Source organism: Columba livia, chromosome Z (genome assembly GCF_036013475.1).
Source record: "Columba livia isolate bColLiv1 breed racing homer chromosome Z, bColLiv1.pat.W.v2, whole genome shotgun sequence".
NCBI lineage: Eukaryota > Metazoa > Chordata > Aves > Columbiformes > Columbidae > Columba > Columba livia.
Genome location: NC_088642.1, coordinates 47,560,051 through 47,578,464, shown reverse-complemented (window position 1 = coordinate 47,578,464; position 18,414 = coordinate 47,560,051). Strand labels below are relative to the sequence as shown.

At 44.4% G+C, this 18,414-nt stretch overlaps 1 protein-coding gene across 1 annotated transcript in view; it reads right to left on the bottom strand.

Moving 5' to 3' along the window:
- The window catches only part of CHSY3 (chondroitin sulfate synthase 3), a 170,660-nt gene extending 158,313 nt beyond the window's left edge, over window positions 1-12,347 (bottom strand). Inside the window, exons 1-2 of the mRNA XM_005502786.4 lie at window positions 10,915-12,347; window positions 8,895-9,178 (exon numbers count right to left, since the gene is read on the bottom strand). Of these exons, the coding sequence (XP_005502843.2) occupies window positions 8,895-9,178; window positions 10,915-11,623 (993 nt within the window). The 5' untranslated portion in view covers window positions 11,624-12,347. The remainder of the gene's footprint in view (window positions 1-8,894; window positions 9,179-10,914) is intronic.
- Between the last annotated feature and the right edge of the window lie 6,067 nt (window positions 12,348-18,414).

Sequence of the window (18,414 nt, the reverse complement as noted above, 5' to 3'; positions counted from 1 at the left end):
AAAGCACTAAATACAAAATAAACAAAAAGGTAACCTCCCCTTTTCTAGGTCCATTTCAAGACTAAAGCATACATAAAACAGCATTCAAGAAGCCTGTGTCAGTTACCAGGATGCTTATCCTCCAGAATTTCCTAAAATTATACCTCTAGTTTAAGTCAGTTTTTGTTTCCTGAAGTGTATGTATGCTTCAAAATAATTATTAAAAGCAGGCCAAAAACCGTTCCTTAGTGTGATACCCAGGAAGCCAAAAATATTGCAGACAGGGTAGAACCACACATTTACTTGCTGCCCCGTTCCAAATAGGTACTAAAGAGTAACCAACCTGTGTGCTAACCTTAAGCTAAAATCATTAGCCAGCACTGGAATAAACTCTGCAAATCGTAGCAGTTCTTGCTACGCTTTAAATAATGTACATATTTTTTGAACATTTCATATTATATAATGAAATCAAATAACTAAATAAAAGCATATTTTAGAGAATACATTACAGCAGCTTATACTGACAATGACTAAATATATATCTTTCCACATGAGAACTGAAAATAAATGAAAACCAGTTTGGTAGTGAGAACTACAGAACAAAGTCTGAAGACCTAAAATGACCCAGCTACACTTTATACCTGTTCGCCTACTTCCAGAAAACTCACAAGAAACATACAAAACTACGAGAGTAGCTTGAAAGCTTATTCTTCTAAAAAAGAAAAAGAAACATATCCCACTTTTGATACCTAATGAAATACCACAGTAAATACAAGTACATTTAATTAGCACTTATTTCAAATAATATCCATAACTCTCTTTGTTTACAACTTCCAGCTTCTCTCTTTATGAGCATTTTCTGCTTCAGCAGAAGCTCGTCTTTTGATGAGATCAAAAGACATGAAGCTTGGAAGTGAAACTCAGGAATAAAAGTTATCTCAGGGAGATTTTCTAAGTCAGGACAAGAAGACATACAAAGAACAGTCCAGAAAAAGTAACAAAATGCAGCAACTCTGGGGGCTGAGAGGGAGTAGGAGGAAACAACCTGTTGACTCTCAGTGTTTCTAACAAGACTGCATATGCTTTGAGCAACTCTATACTGTTTGATTTACCTGGTAACCTGCATCTAACACTTGACCTTCTAAAAGGCTCAACCAGGACAGCTTAACAAAATGCTCTGCCAAAGTATAACCAATAACCACAATAAAATAAGTACATGTGAACGGGAAATTTATTTCAGAACACCTAGGAAAGAAAAAATTTGGAAAATAATTCTGGGAATACCTATATAAACTAATGTTTCTTATGTTCGGTTTACTTGATTTTAAAGTAAAGTACAGAAAACTATTTCAGGGTAAAAATCAAAGACATCACAGTTTCACTGTGCTTTGTTATGTCGATTCACTTAAAGCACTGAATCCACTGTTGACCCCAAAGCAGATGAGTTCTTCATCTCTAAGTCTCTTTTTAAAAATGAAGATTATTTCTCGTATGATGTGACAGGCACTGTCAAGAGTGGTGCTGTGACGGGTTTCAATGAGATGACTCTTACAACAGCTGTGCCACAATTGCCTTGTCTCATGTCAAACACTATTTTTAAGTACACTTGAGCAGCTAGTCTTCCACACCAGACTTCTATGGAAATATCACCTCCAATATACCAATTGCGCAAAAGTCTAAATGTCCACATAGGTGGAGAAATGGTTCAGGGAACCTATATGCAGAACTGATTTTTAATAATTTAAGAACTTCTCCTGATGTGTTTCTTTTGCTCGTCTGTGGGATGCTTTGGTAATTCAAACGAGCTTATTCTAAAAGAGGAAAACCTTTGAAATATTTCCTTTAAGAACATACATTCATAACAGACTAGAAAGCTGCTAGCTAGCCCACATAGCCCTGCACGTAAATAGCTGCTGGCATCTTAAAAGAAAGTACATTAAGAGGAAGGTGTATACACATTTCTGTCACACCATGGACATGAAAACACATCGCCGGAGTCCTCCAGTACACTAGCAACTCAGCAACAGCAGTCAGAACTACACAGCTGTCAAACTCCAAAAAGGCACGAGCAGTATTCATTCTTGGGGCACAGCAGGAAAGACAGGACACCCCATCTGCAAACAAGCCAGAAAACTAAGAGAATCTAGCTCTCAGACAGGCAGAGAAACAGCCCCTTTAAGATCTTGGCTCCATCACACAGTGAACCACAGCAATGGATCTCTGTGTGCTGGCGCAGACCTCCATGGTACCTATGGGAATACCATCTGAATCCTTCACAATAAAGACGTCTAAGAAAGGTATCTCCAGGGTCCACTGGTTTTTCACCATGTACTTCCTCAATTCTCAGCCAAGCTGATCTTGCATGATCGAGAAGGGGCAAGAAGACAAGGAGTCCCCAGGGTACGTGAACACAAGGCAGTCCCTCCAAATTCCCCAGGTAGAAGAGCAAATGAATGACAGGAGGTTACTTACAAAGCCGAAGAAAGAGCAGGGAGTCTGTGAAGCACAACAGAGGCAGGCAGCTCAGATGAGGACCAGCCAGAGTCACACAAGGGAAGAGTAACGACCCAAATTTAGCACTATGGTAATAGCAAGAGGATATGCATCTAATGATTTGCATTTTATTTGGTATTGTGTACACAAAGAAACACTATATTATAATGCTATGGGAATATAACTGACTTTTGAACCAGGTGAGATTCACAATAAAGTAAAAAAGTTTGATAACTACCGTTCACATTCTGTAATCAGATAGCTATTAATAACAAATAGTTAAGAGAGCACATACACAATCCTGTATCGGTAATTGGACATTTTTGCAAACAGTCCTGAGGCCTCTGTGACCATTCCATTCGTCTCTGTATACCCACAGAGACCTCTGCTACAATCTTAATTATCCACTCTTCCATGAGTTTCTATTCTAGGGTCACTGACAGCTCACCCTGTGTTTTTTTAAAATGACAGCTGCATTCATGTAACTACCTAATGAAGCTGCCGAAAACCAACATCTTAAGTTAGAGTGGGTACCACTGCTTCAAGATTGATCATTCCGGTACCCAAATGAGTAAAATACCATCTTATCATCATCAAAGGCAAACAAATCTCTAACACTTCTGTTCGGTGAAGTATTCAACTCAAACCTGAGTTGTGATCCACCAACCTCTTCACCAAGGAGAGACAATAGTAATGAGCCTGTATTCTAGCATTGTCATAGAACTTTGTAAAAGGAAAGAAACAATGGGAAAACAGACACAATCATTAACATGGACTGCTTGTATGTACGAAGTACAATATGTTCTTTAAGTATCAATGTACGCATTACCAAAAGATCAAAAGTATAAAGGGTGTTTTCTATGAAAGCATTTTTTGTATGCGTGTAGTTTTTAAGTCTAAAGCGAATGTAGTGGGCACTGGACTTGATGATCCTTATGGATCCCTTCTAACTTGAGATACTCCGTGACTCTATATTTTCTCCCACAGAAAGGGAAAAAAGGGCTACAAAAATAAAAACTTTCAAAATTCCTATTAGAATAAATGTCCCAAATACACTGACAAATGATCTTTCACTCTTTTTATACTGGATTTGTTGTTTTTAATTTTCTTAAGAAAAACCTTCTCCAATAGTATTTATACCCTGACAATGTTTGACTTTTCCTTGAATTGTTATAGCCACTTAATTACAGAATCACAGAATCGACTGGGTTGGAAAAGACCCCAGAGATCATCAAGTCCAACCCTTGGTCCAATTCCAGTCCATTTACTAGATCATGGCACTAAGTGCCGTGTCCAATCTCAGTTTAAAAACCTCCAGGGACAGTGAGTCCACCACCTCCCTGGGCAGGCCTTTTCAATGCCTGACCACTCTCTCCGTAAAGAATTTCTTTCTAATATCCAGCCTAAATTTCCCCTGGCAGAGCTTAAGCCCATGCCCCCTTGTCCTATTGCTAACTGCCTGGGAGAAGAGACCAATCCCCACCTGGCTATAACTTCCCTTCAGGTAGTTATAAAGAGTGATGAGGTCACCTCTAAGCCTCCTCTTCTCCAGACTAAACAACCCCAGCTCCCTCAGCCTCTCCCCATAGATCTTGTGTTCGAGTCCCTTCACCAGTCTTGTTGCTCTTCTCTGGACCTGCTCCAGCACTTCAATACCTTTCCTGAACTGAGGGACCCAGAATTGAACACAATACTCCAGATATGGCCTCACCAATGCAGAGTACAGGGGAAGGATCACTTCCCTTGACCATGCTATTTTTGATACGAGACAGGATACCATTGGCCTTCTTGGCCACCTGGGCACGCTGTTGGCTCATGTTGAGCTTCCTGTCAATTAGTACCCCCAGGTCCCTTTCTGCCTCACTGCTCTCCAGCCACTCTGTGCCCAGCCTGTAGCTGCAGGGGGTTGTTGTGACCAAAGTGCAGGACCCGGCACTTGGCCTTATTGAACTTCATCCCATTGGAATCAGCCCATTTTTCCAGTCTATCCAGATCCCTCTGCAGAGCCCTCCTGCCTTCCAGCAGGTCGACACTCCCTCCCAACTTGGTGTCATCAGCAAATTTGCTGATGATGGTCTCAATCCCCTCATCTAAATCATCAATAAAGATGTTAAACAGGACTGGACCCAACACTGACCCCTGGGGAACACCACTAGTGACTGGCCGCCAGCTGGATGCAGCCCCATTCACCAGCACTCTCTGGGCCCGGCCCTCCAGCCAGTTCTTAACGCAGCAGAGAGTGCACTTGTCCAAGCCACAGGCTACCAGCTTTTGAAGGCGTATATTATGGGAGACAGTGTCAAAGGCTTCACTGAAGTCTAGATCTATTAATTGCATTTTATTTTGTCCTTTTGTGGAACTACACTACCTGATCTGCTATAAACTTAGATTACAAATGGTCTTCTGAAAACAGAAATTTCATTTTAAAAACGTGGGGGGAGGTAAGGGATAAAGCTGCAAGCCTTTATTTTCCAAATGGAAATTTCCCTCTGTTGTCAAATCCCTCCTAAATAGCAAAGCGATGAAAAACACTGCATCTCAGTTTTTTAACTGTATTTTTTTCCAAAGAATAAAACAAGTATGAGTCACTAAAATCAAGCTAATCTCAGCATTCATTTAAAGAAAAACATTTCAAAGCTTCAAAATTAGTGGAAGAGAGAGCGCTAGCTTGAAATATGGATTCTGAAAGCACAAGAGCAAAAGACCCTTTTTAATCTTGACTGTTACTGATTTGGGGAACCAGATGTTGCTGCTAACACCTAACAAAAATAAAAAGACTTTTTACAGAGATATTTTAGACAAAATTGTCAAGTTTATCACACCTTAATCATTACAGCATCATCAAAACTGGAAGACAAATTAAGATATAGTTGACAAATAGAATACATCCTTCTGGGTCCCTTCCAACTCAGGACATTCTACAGTTCTATGAAATACATCAGAACAAGGGTGGATCTTCTGTAGAAAGAAAATGATCCATCAAAAATACAATGCTTCTAGCAGATACTTCCTCATTCAGCAAGGAAATGTTCTAGATTTAGGCTGCAGTTGAACTGTTGCTTCCAGTCAGTTCGAATATAAGGTGCTGCCAAGAAGGGCAGTTTGACACTATCCTGTCCCTTCATTCTTCGATGAACACAACCACCCCTTCTCTCTTCTGATGCTTTTAAGCTTTGCCACAAGAACAGATTCAGCTGAAGAAAACACTTCTGGTCAGGTTCAGGTTTCAAGTGGATCCCTCCTCTGCTTCAGCCCACCACTGGGCTGCACAAGTCCTGCAGAACGGGACAGAAACTGAAAGGAGCAACCACCCTCCAGTGAAAACCCCTATTTATGTTAGCTTAGAGCAACTGCCAAATTGCAGCCTGAGGGCAGGTTTTTGTATCCTCCATTTTGCACAAGTGCCCTAAAAAACCTGTTATTAGATTCACTCTCTTCAGCAACGCAATGGCTAATTCTTCATTTAAAGTGGAGGAGCTCAATCAGCAGAGGGAGAGACTCACCACCTCAGCCATAATCCATTTGCTTTGTGGGAGATCCACCCTTTAGCCCTGGCTTCTAGTCTGGCAGAATGAGAATTAAACACTAGAAAGCCCCCAAAATAAGAGCGGCTCATTGCAGGCTTGTATACCTCTTATTTTTTTATGCATTCTGTCAAAAAAAGAAAAAAAAATACTATCCCCAAAAAAAGTTGAAGTTGTAGCCCTCTCCTTGCCAGCAAGCATATTATACATATAAGTTAGCACAGCATATTAGCTAATTCTAAACAGCAGTAGAATAAATAGGCAGCCAGTGTTACCTACACCAGTGGAGCCACACAGCACAGATCAAGATTTTTAGGTTTTCTCTTGAAATCTTTGATTTCTTTCATCCTCACCAAAAAGAAACTTTCCATTGCAGTCAGAGTGATTCAACTTTTGTTTGAAGTTTATATTACTCTTCAGCAACACATACTAAATACAAACTATGCGTCTTCCCAAAAGCAATGAAGTTCATAAAGATCTTGCAGCTAAAAAGGACTTGGTTTAATACTTACACACAACAAGAGAACTTCAGTACAAAAGTACAACTGGCTATGCAGAAAGTCCTGTCCCCTATCTGAGGTTTTGCACATGTGTATCTGAGGAAGTAATGCCCCTTCTAGCATACAAAAAGTGCTTCTGATCTAGAGTAGGAATGAGAAAGCACACAGCAAGAGTTTCAGTGCCCAAGCTAAAAAGGCACCCTTGCCACCACCTGATTTACCAACCCACAACATACCAATTTGTTCAGGTGCAGCATCAGACTGCTTGAAACAGCCAGCTACACAACACGAATTATGCCAAAGCACAAATGCGACTTCCGTCTCTCTGGACACTCTATTTCACTCCTTTCCTTCTACACAAATTTAATGCTGGGATAGCATCCTAAGCAGCTTTTTCTTAATCATATGCATGTTCTGGAGTATCTCCTGAGGCTGACTGACATCAAAGACTATTCTAACAGATGGAAAGACCGGTCACAAATTAGCAGCTGCTACTGCAGTGCCAAACACATATTTTCTTTTTCCGTATCTTAATGTACAGGCCTGGGGCCTTCAAGAGCACTGACAATGAAGACTGGTGTCACTGTATTCCAGATTCCCTAAAAAGATACATTTTTTCCAAAAAGTTTTTCTTTCAAGGCACCAATCCTACCATGAAAAGCTGAGCATCTGAATAGTCATATAACTTGGTTTCCAAAATGGAAGAAAGTAAACATATTTTTCCGTTTTATACCACTTACGCTTAGTGCTTGAAGTCAAAATTTCCTGCCATTCAACATCAAAAAAAATTACAACCAGAGTGATAATGTTATTTAGCATCAGTTTTCTTCCCTTCTTCAGATTTCCTCCTAAGAAGACAAACCAGAAAAACTAAAGAAAAACCTTCCAAGAGACTGCTGTCAAGGCAGAATGATAACTCTGCTGTCTGACACAGATCAGCAGGCATCACATGCCCAAAAGGATTTGAAAACGACTTTGTACAGACACGCCCCAAACACATCAGTGCCAGATTAAGCTGCCAACATAGCACAGGGTTTAGAAGTCTGATTAAGAACCACTAGTCCTACATCGATATCCATCTGCACAATATATGCCTTCCCTGCTCTACCAGTACAATAGGTGCACTATTTTACAGCAGCATTTGTATTTATTGGAAGTCTCTAAAAGCACTTTTCTATTGTGTGTTAAAGGATGGAATTTCCACCTTTAAGATTTCTACCTAGTTAGCATCCATTGTTCAAAATTTACTTTCATTCACCTATTTACAATGTTGTAGCCTAACAAACCCATTTGTTAAATTACCACCTTTCCCCATGCCATTCAGAAAAACACTAATCCGTAAAACTGACTATTTTCTTGTTTTTTTAATAGCACATAACCTCTTTCAGTGGTGCACTTAAATAATTTTTCTTGCTTAACAAGGGAGTCCCACAATGGAAAGCATATATTAACATTGATATTGATATTGATATTAATATTAATATCAATGTTAATATTAATATTAAAGAATGAGTCAATATAACTAAAATCATATTCATCATTTTAGCTGTCACCCTTTACCCCTTCTGGTAGTTGCACATCTAGCCTATTTTTGCCTACGAAAATAGTCTTGCCACTAACCACAATATTTCCAGAGAAATAGGCCCGAATTTTAGCTACAGAATTGCAAATAAACTTTTTTGGGTACTGAAACACATTTTTGTTAGCATTGTGTTAGAAAATGCTACTACTGAATGAAGTGATTTGCTCCTGAAGTGACTTCAGCATAGGAAGATTTGTTACACTGCATGTGTCCTTAATACATTTTAACACTGTTTTACACTAAGAAAAATACTGTTAGAAGTGTATCGTATACACAGTCAGTGTAACAAATTTCATTTCTGTACAAGTCAAAAACAAAAACAAAATAAAACAAAAAAATCACACCACCAACTTATTTCTGCTTTCACCAGTTATGAACGCCATTAAAATACATCTGAGCAAGTAAGAAAATGCAGGCAATTCTTCTTCAAATACTAAAACATATTCTAAGAACATATGACACCAAACAAACAAATATGCATCATGCTTCTCCGAAAACAAGGTCAATAAAAGATCCAACCTGAACAGCACACATCAAATACAGCAGCATCCTGTCAAGCAACCTATAGCATAGCAATACTCGAAACACGGCTGCAGTAATTGTTACCAATGAAAACTGAAAGCCAGAAGTAAATTAAATATGCTCACAGCAGCATTACATGAATGTTTTCCTCTGTTTCTTCCTTAGAGTCTGCAGTTTACATTGTGATGCATACATTAAAACATAATTATGGTGGAAGGAGATTGTGGATACAGCTACTTACAAATGTAAAACTCTGTAAACAAACAGCACATTGCAATTTACACTGTCACTTACCTCATACGACCAAACACACTGTGTTCCTCCAAACCTTCGGACACACCTGCCAACCTCCACATCCTCATGAGTGGTGTACATTTCTCGAAGGCATTCACCTATATGTGGCACCATCCTCCTGAGAACCTCCCGGCTGAAGATCATTCCCGGTCCTCCCATGCAGAAATTCTCTCCAGGCTCCAGTCCAAGTTTTCCAAGTTCTTCAATATTACCCAGACCAGTCTGTCCCAAATACAGAGGTTTACTGCTGTTCAGTGAACGAAGAAACTCCTCCAGTTTTTCGCCTGAAAAAAAAATTACTGTTATTTCTCTGCCTAGTGTGCCAGCCATCTCTTTTCTTGTTCCTCAAGCTTTTTTAAAAAGTCTAACAGGCACCTGAGATTGTCACAGGAGATCATTTCCAAAGCAGTATCCCAGTATTCATGCCTCACTGAAAATTTCCCTGGACAAGTTTATCTTTCACACTTTTTTTTTTTTTTAATTAATTAACATGGCAATGACATTTTAATTCAGCCAAAAGCCAGAATATGATCAAAACTCACATAGAGTAAATCTTGTTCTGTTCAATCAACATTAATGGAAAACACTCCCTTCTTAGTTTAAAACTCTCTAAGGTAGAACAATTTGCCAATATAGTTCAGGTTGAGGAGGAAGGGAAAGGCAGGGGAAATGTCAGGTATTATTGTAACAGGATTCACTTTTGAAAAGACAAGAGCAAATCTAAATTAAACAAGATGTTTGATTACAGAGTAATTGTTGCAACAAGGTAAAACACAGTCTCCTTCCAAAGCAATTCCAGTGCTACGATGTCTACACACTTCTTCTTCAAACCCCTTACCTATTTCTTTTAAGAAATTGTGAATCTATATTTACTTGAAATTAAAAGTTTCTGGATAGGTTTAACTTGGAACCTTGGAAGCGGTTAAAGACAGGATCTTTACAACTCTAAAATGAGCCCAAAGAAATTAGTGACAACTCCTACACCTGCAACAAAATATGTGTACATATATAAATATGCACCCGTGCGAGTATTTCATAGATGAATGACAGCTGACAAGCAAGCAGCCCATTAAAAGACTCAGACAAAATCAAGTGATAAATAGGGAAGTTTACAGTTACCTCCAGTTAACTTTCAGCAGTGTAAGCGACCATGCTCACAAACTAGGCTTATGCTTACAACTTCAGCTCCTCTTTCCTAAGAGCAAGACACTGCACAACTGCACTGCTGCAACAGCAGCAACAAACACAGACCAAAAGGAACATCCCTTTCTAATAGTGCCACAAAACTCGCACGGAAAGAGATACACGCTGCAAAGAAGACCAGCAGAACTACTTCTGAAAACACCATTTCAGACTACCGGACTTCGGGCTGAGCCGCAGCCGGGACGAGGGCTGTCCGGCCGGAGTGGGACTTAGCTGTCAGCGCTCCCCGACGCTCCCGCCCGCCCCTCGCACACGGCTACCGGGACGAGGCGGCACCGCCACCCTTTGGCTGCGCAGCAGAGCACGGCCGGGCGCAGGGCCGGCACCGCCCCGCCGCTCCCCTGCCCACGCCCAGACCCGCCGCCCGCCGGGCCGGACCCTCTGGGCCGGTCCACAGCGGAGCCTTGCTAGAGAGCCGTACCCTAGCAAGCGCAGGGGCCGTAGCATCGGGATCCCACGCCCACGCAGGGACCGCTCACCGAGCCCGGCGCGGTCCAACCCGCCGCCTAAGCCCTCCGACACACACCGACGCCGCGGCCGCCCAGAGCCCGGCTCCGTGGGGGCACCTCGCGTTTCCCACCGGGTCCTCAGCGCCCGGATCGCATCCCACTTCACGCATACGGGGGCTGTAGGCAAAGGCCGCCGGGGCGCGGGGTGGATCGAGGTATCCCTTGCGCTCCCTTTCCCGGGCGGGAACCGACTGTACGCATCCGCCGTGGGACCACGCCAGGCCCCCAGGCCACTACTGCACTGCTCCCCTCCCTCTTTCTTTCCCTCCCTCTCTCTCCATCCCGCAGGCGGGGCGCGCCTCGGTCACCTTTAATGTAGACGTCGTCGTCCGCCCGCATGAACCACTCGTATTTGTCCAGGTAGTGATCGTGCATGTACTTGATCATCATGAAGGACTTCTTCTGCGGCGGGTAGGAATCGTCCACACCGGGCAGGGCGACGACGGGCAACGGTGGCAGCCCTGGGGGTGCGGCGGAGCCCTGGCTGGAGAAGAACTCCACGCGGCCGGGCACCGAGGGCGCCCACGTCCGCTGCGCCGCCACGGCCCGGCTGCCCAGGTACTTCTGGGCCGTCATCACCCCCACGTAGAGGAAGTTGCGGGGCTTGGCACAGCCGGGGGCGCCCCCCCAGTCCCCGCTCCCGTTGTGGCTGACGCCGGTCCGGCCGCTCCGTTTCTCGCCGCCTTCCTCCTCCTCCTCCGGCTCGCCTTCCCCGCCCGCGGCGGGGCTGGAGACCGTGCCCTCCGCCGCCGCCGGTGGCAGCTCCCAGGGGCTGCTCCTGAAACTCGTGCCGCCCAGCACCGCCGCTGCCTCCGGCGGCGCCTGCTGCCCGCCCGCCGCGCCCCCGGCCGCCCCCGGCCCCGCCGAGCGGCCGTAGTAGGAGCAAAGGCTGGCGCCGCGCCTCTTCTTCTCGCTCAGCTCTGCCACTTTGGGGGCGATGAGCCAGGAGGCGGCGGTGAAGCCCAGTACCAACCCCAGCACCACGCTCAGCCAGGGTCTTCGGGACCGCGCTGCCATGGCGCGGGCGGGGCGGCTTCCGCAGCGTCGCTGTCCCCGCCGCCTCTCTCTGGAAGAGACCCCCGTCCCGCGGCGGCCACGGGCGCAGCGACTCCCGGCGCGCCTCCCTGCCCCGCCGCGGCGGCCCGGGCGGCTGTGCTGCTCCCCAGTCAAACTTCTCTAGGCGGGAGGGCGGCGGCGAGGACAGATGAGCACTAGCAGCGGCCCCTCCGCTCCGCTGGCACCTTGTCACCGCGGCGGCTGGTCCCTCCCCGCCCCTCCCACCGCTCAGCCTCCTCCACGCGGCGGCGGCCGCCCCGCTCCGCGCTTGCCGCTCAGTTGGCTTCCTCCGCGGCTTCCGAGCGCCTCACGCCGGAGGGCGCCGGTGCCCGAGCCGCGCCGGGGAAGTGGCGGCCGCCGCTGCCGCTCCGGAAGGAAACGATTTTTTTAAGTGCCGCTCGCGGCTTTGCCGCGCCGTGGCCGCGCCGCCCTCCGGCGCGGGGGCTGGGGCCGCCGCCCGACGAGCGGTGGGACGAGTCTGCCCTCGGCTGTGACCCCTGGCCACGGCCGGGCACCGGTGCGCCCTGCTCCCGCCGCCGCGCTGGGAGAGCCCGGGGGCTCATCTGCGGCCGCAGCTTCACATCGCTCGAGGGCGGCCACGGAACGCGGCGTAGGACTGTCCTGCCCTGGTTTCTCAGTCAAAGGGTGGTCGTGGAAAGGCAGGTCAGGGATGCAGTTTCAGCAGGAGGGAAGCTATCTCCTCTGCCCCTGCTCTGCCATCTGGCCCTCAGCCCCAAAGAATTAACAACTTTCTAGCCAGCAACTGTAGCCTTCCCTGAAGATGTCTTTTCCAGTGGCGCAGATTCCCACAGCCTGAGTATGTCATGATTATCATGAGCTCCAAGATGCTGGAGCAGAGCCTCCTCATGACCTCAGGGTGACTACATTGTCCACAGCCCAGGATGACTGACAACAGGAATTAAATGTTCAGGCCTCTGTGCCTGTAGAGACATCTTTAATTCAGAATTTTAATATCTCCCAAATATTCTCCATATTTATATGCATCCCTAAGTTCATTGTGCAAAATGCTTGTCTCTAGCAAAAGCCATAAATTGTTCCTGACATCCATTTGTCATTTCACTGAAATGCATCCAAGTTACTGAAGATCCAGTAGCATATGTTTAATCATTAGTCTGCAAAACCACACATTTTTGTACCTAAGTCTATGGGATTGTCTGTCACTTCACGTGGCTTCATCAGTTGTCAGATACATATGTCAGGGCAAGAGGTAGAGTATGGAAGCTGTTAATGCATGATGTTAGCAAAAGTGAGGGAATAGTCATGAGAGAAAAAACTCAAGTCTTTTTCCAAAAAGACAGAAATTATTTCACCCACCTAATGAAATAAAAAGCTTACTCTGCATAGCCTTTAGCTATGAAGAGGTCACTTACTGGAGTGATTTTCTGTTTTTCCTTCTGCCTCCTCCACAGCAGTGAGAAGGCTGTGTGTTCTTTGTGGTTTTGAGACATGTGAGCATCAGGCTCAGGATATACACCTTCGAACTTCCCAAGGGCTGAGCATTCTTTCCAACACAGCTGATCATTAATTTTCTCTCTACACACACCTAGGCGCAAGCATTTATACTACCAGACAGCAAGGCACTAGGTACCAGGCACACGTGCACGTTCACTCCACTGTCACCATTTAAAACAGCCCAAGGAATGTGTTCGGTCACATAAATACCATGCAAGATGTTTTGCGAGCAACAGGGTGGCAGATCTTAGATCTGCCTTCACTGAGCTACTAACAGGGACCAACCTGAGTGGGAGCATTGTCCTTGAGAAAGCCTTCACTATGGCACTAGCAATTACCAGTATTATGAGTGTCTCAGCTTTCCATATGGGTCTTCCACTTAAAAATACTATCTCCCACTCCTTTGCTCCAACTCCTTGCATACAGTTGGGGGTGGCCAGGTCCCAGCAAGGCATCCACAGTATGACCTCCAGTAGGAAGGGCTCCTTCATGCCTACACAACCCTATCATCACAGTGTCCTAAATTCCCAGACAACTCACTGCTATGGGGTTGCAGACATACAATGTATGACACTAAGTTACTTCTATCGCTTATGCACACACTGAAATTACTCCAGTCAGTGTCAGCTGTGCCAACTCCTCAGGTCTTACAGTGGTTATTTGTGCCACAAAAACAGCAGTTGGACTCCATGAGAGGTGACCAGAAAGATAAAAATGGACCTTAAGGTGTTTTGTGTTACCATTTATAAAGGAATTGAGTTTAAGGATATTTGGAGCAGAAATATTATAAGTGTGAACCTGAATTTATATTTTTAGTTCAATGCTACACCAGTATTTTGATATACCATGGGTAAATCTGTTGGAGGTTTGTGGGTTTTCATAGACAGACCAAGATGTAGACTGTACTGCTTCTATAGGAGCAACAGTGGCATCTAGTGGTTAATAATAACAACAGTCCTGTACTGGTGTTGACAGAAGGAATGAACCCCAGAATGCCTTTCCAACTAAAATAAATACTTGATATAGTAACTTGTTAAGCTGGGTGTTGTGAGTTCATGTCTACATAGCTTGTTACATGTTATAATACTTGATAAGAGTATTACATCAACATCACACTGAATGTGTTTGGAGGGAATGGGAAAGGTCGGGGCAGGTGATACCTTCAAAAACTGGAAAGACAATTTTGTAACAAAAAATTGGATTGGAAATTAGAAGGTCTACCTTCTGTCCATTGTACCATGTGCTTCTACTTATAATTTCAGGGGAGTCTCTTAACAGTTTTGTTTTTTCTCTTGTAAAAGAGGTAGAAAATGCAATCTCCCATTTCATCTCCTTAGTTTTACAGCCTCCAATCAAATTTTACACGTATGTCCTTTGATGAACAGCAGAAACATAGCATAGGGCCATCCTTGTGCTTAGTCACTTTTTAACTAATTTTTTTTTTTTTTTTTTTAGTTCTAGAAGAACTAAATGATATCATCAGAAGTCAGAGTTCAAATGTGTGGATATCGACTTTTTACTTTCACTTTACTTTTTTGAAAGTCGTTCTGGCCACACAGAAGTCAGTCTTCAACATGAACAGAGCCCTGGACCCTGGACTGAAGGGGTGGTCGACATGTCTGCAGTGTCAGAGAGGAACAGAACTGTTTTTTCCCAAACTTCTTCTCCCATGCCTTAGTAGTAGTTTTACTACATTTTCATCTCAGATTCAAGTACAAAGCCACTAGTGATAGATTGCTAGGTATTACTAACAAATGCACTTCAAATTCAACACTGGACAGAAAACAGAGGAAGATAACTCTTGAGTGCATTCTTGGAGATTTTTACTCATCTAGCTTGCTGAGATCTCTGCATATGATACTGACCTTTGAGCTGCAGCTTACAGATTGTACTTATTGTGTAAAGGACATTTAAAACAAGATAGCCCTAATACTGTTCACAATCTCTTCACAGTAACAGCGGGAAAAAAGCACTGACTGAAGCTAGCTGCATTTTATGTGAGGTTGAGGGTTAAGTTGTGAAATTATTTTTGGGCACAGTCTTTGATTCTGCTGGTCCCCTGTCAGTCCTGTCAAGAAACAATGCTTTCACAGTATAAGTTGTGCCTAAAATGATTTTTGGAGTGCCTCCATGACATTTAAATTAGTGTAGCCAACCAGGATATCAAAAATTGAGACATTATTATGCAGGCACATCTGTAATGCTTCCCTCCCCAGTACACAATGGGTGGAATGGAGATGGTTCAATCCTAGTGTGGTCACAACCATGTGTGCTGTTCCGTGTGCCACCCTGTACTCCTGCTTGAAACAAGCTTGGCACCTGCATAAATACTATAAGCATTTGGAAAAGGTTAATTCTACTCTAAGAGACAATTGGTGATAGAATGTGCAAAGGTAGAATTGCAAAGAGAAAGTGAGTGGACATATGCATTGAAGCAAAGGATTTATTTTACATTGGCACAAGCAGGGGAGCACACCCTCCCCACATTGCCTGAAGTCAAAAGCTGATGGTGGGTGCAGATTCCAAGGATCAGGTTGGCGAAGTCTGGGGAGACCCTGATGAAAGTAGTTTTAATGAATGAAGGAATTGGAGTGAAAAGACGTGCAACCTCTTACTAAAACAGAGACATACACAGGTCTACAAGGCAGGAAACCCGAAGCTATTGTCATTGCAGCTCCAGGGATGGGACCCAAGTTCAGTGAATTGCAAACTAAGTTTTTGGTCAGACCAAGAGAAACAGAGACTAGAGCACTATTAAGCAATGACAGGAGGGTGCTGGGGACCTGGAGTGCTTCTGAGAAAGAGATTGTTTGAGTTAGTGGAGGAAATATGAAATCTGCCTCTGCACGTGCTCACAATGGCAGACACTGCATGATGTAGTTACTCTCAGGTGTGCAAAGGGAGGGGGTGATACAGGCAGTGCAGGAGGGGTTAGAGGGATCTGGCAGACCAGCCCTGAGCCCCACACTGGACAGCACTCCCTGTCCCCCAGGAGCCTGAACCCCCCTCCCTGAGCTAGACCAGGTCAAATTTACAATCCAGGAGGGAATGAACTGCTAGAGTGGAAAAAAGGTTTGGCAACTGCATCCCCACCCTTCAGGAGGGGACCCCTTTGTGCCTCTGTGGAGGGAACAAAATGATTTAAAGAATTAAGTCGCAGGATGGGATATGGGCCACCAACCCCATGTGGGTAAATTTTTGCCAGTGGTCCACTGACTACAAACCTTATATTCCTGTGGGTCCAAAATGGGTAAGTTTAGAGGTTTTTATTAATATAGGAGTTGTGGGATAGAAGCTACTCACATTAGGGCTTCACAGCTCATTCCTGTGCTGCTAAAACTTAAGGAAGCTGCTTGCATTAGGGACCTTGCACTTTGCTGCCACACTGCTGCAGCCTAAAGATGGTGTTTACATTAGAACTTTACAGCTTGCTTCTGCATTGCCACTATCCAAAACAACCTGTACCCCCCAATAACCCCTGCTGAGTACAGCAAACCAGGGCATTACAGACGTCATTAACAAGCTTGAAATTCATTCTCCTTATAATTGTTCAGTTTGGCCAGTTCACAACCCCAATGGGTGGTGGGATTTAACTATTGATCATCAAAAACTGAATAGTAACACCCCATCCCTAATGGCCGCCATCCCAAACATATCATCTGTGGTGACTGTGATACAAGCAGCAGCCCATCCATGGATGGCTGCCTTAGATGTCAAAGATATCTTTTTCATGATTCCCCTAAGGGAGCAGAACAAACCTCAAATTGCTTTTACCTGGGAAGGGAGACAACACATTTTCAGTTGTCTTCTGCAAGGGTCTAAATACTATCGCACTATTGCCCACAATGTCCTAGCTGTGCTCCTTGACACTTTGAAAGTACAATCAGGCATCCACATATATCAATATATAGAAGCCATCTTGGTGGACAGAGATAATAAAGAGGCTGGGCAGGTAGTTGAAGCTATCTGGAACTGAGTGACAAAAAAAAAAAAAAAAAGATATTTCATCTTCCAAATGTCAAGGTTCCAGGCAGAAAAATAAATTCTTAGGGGCTTGGTGAGTAGTGGGAGCTATTGCAGTACCCATTGATTTCCTATCTGCTATTGAGGAGGGGCAGGTCCCAAATAGCAAAATGGAGTTGCAACACTTATGGAGCACATAGGGCGAGTGGAGAAAACACATTAAAAGATTTTTAATGATTGCCTGCCCTCTACATGACCTGCTTTGGAAGAACAGGAAATGGGATTGGACTTCACAGCATACAGAAGTGCTTCATATTCCAAATGATAGACTGAAAATTTATCAGAAGCTGGGCCAGCTGCACCCACAAGATCTGTTAAAAGTGGAATGGGGATTTGCAGAGCGTGCTTCCTATTCTCCTATTCTGGCATATTCCAAAAGGGACCACAAAGGCTGGCCAGACACTTTTTGTTTTACCAAGCAGTATGAGTGTTGCTTGAGTGATACAGTGTTTTACCCACTCCTGAGACTATTCTAATTGATAATGGAATACACTTGACAGCTGCAGTGGTTCAAGATTGGACATGAAGGGAGATTATTAAGTGAGTGTTCCATACACCATATTACTTGCATGCCAATGGGATCATGGAGCTGACTAAAGGTCTCATTAAAAAGCGTACTGATGTCTTGCAACCCACTTGGGACATGTGGGTAACATAACCACTCCTCATTGTTACTAACAACTGAGGGAGTTATTGAAGCACCCAAATCAGGACATTTTGCCCTGAGACACACCCAATAGACAATGATTCTACATCAAACAATGGATAGGATCAGCCTCCACTAAAAACACACACATGGGACGTTATGTTATGTTGAACCTGCCCTGTATCGGCATTGTGACTATGACCACGGCAAAATCCAGAGATTTATATGCCTGGGAAGCTCTGGACAGGAGTGGGAAAACCCACTGCATCAGCATCCAGCGGATAACCCTGGACCTTTAACCAAAGGCCTAGTTTCCAAGCCCATGGTGAGTTTCATGTTTTCTTACTGGATAGTGGAGGAACAGATCACCCTGTCACTCCTAGTGGTGGTGCCAGTGACCAACACAGGCACTTTTGAAGTATAACAGAAGCTGTGATACTGCAGCAGAGGATGGGAATATTAATAGCCCAATCTAGAGATCACGGGGTCCTCTAAAGAAGTCATGGTTAGCTATTGTAGCTGTCCAGATGAAGAAACTCTCTCAGATAACCCTCAAAACAAGTCAAGGTTATTAATGTGGATGGTGATGGTAATAAACTGGGTTCTGACA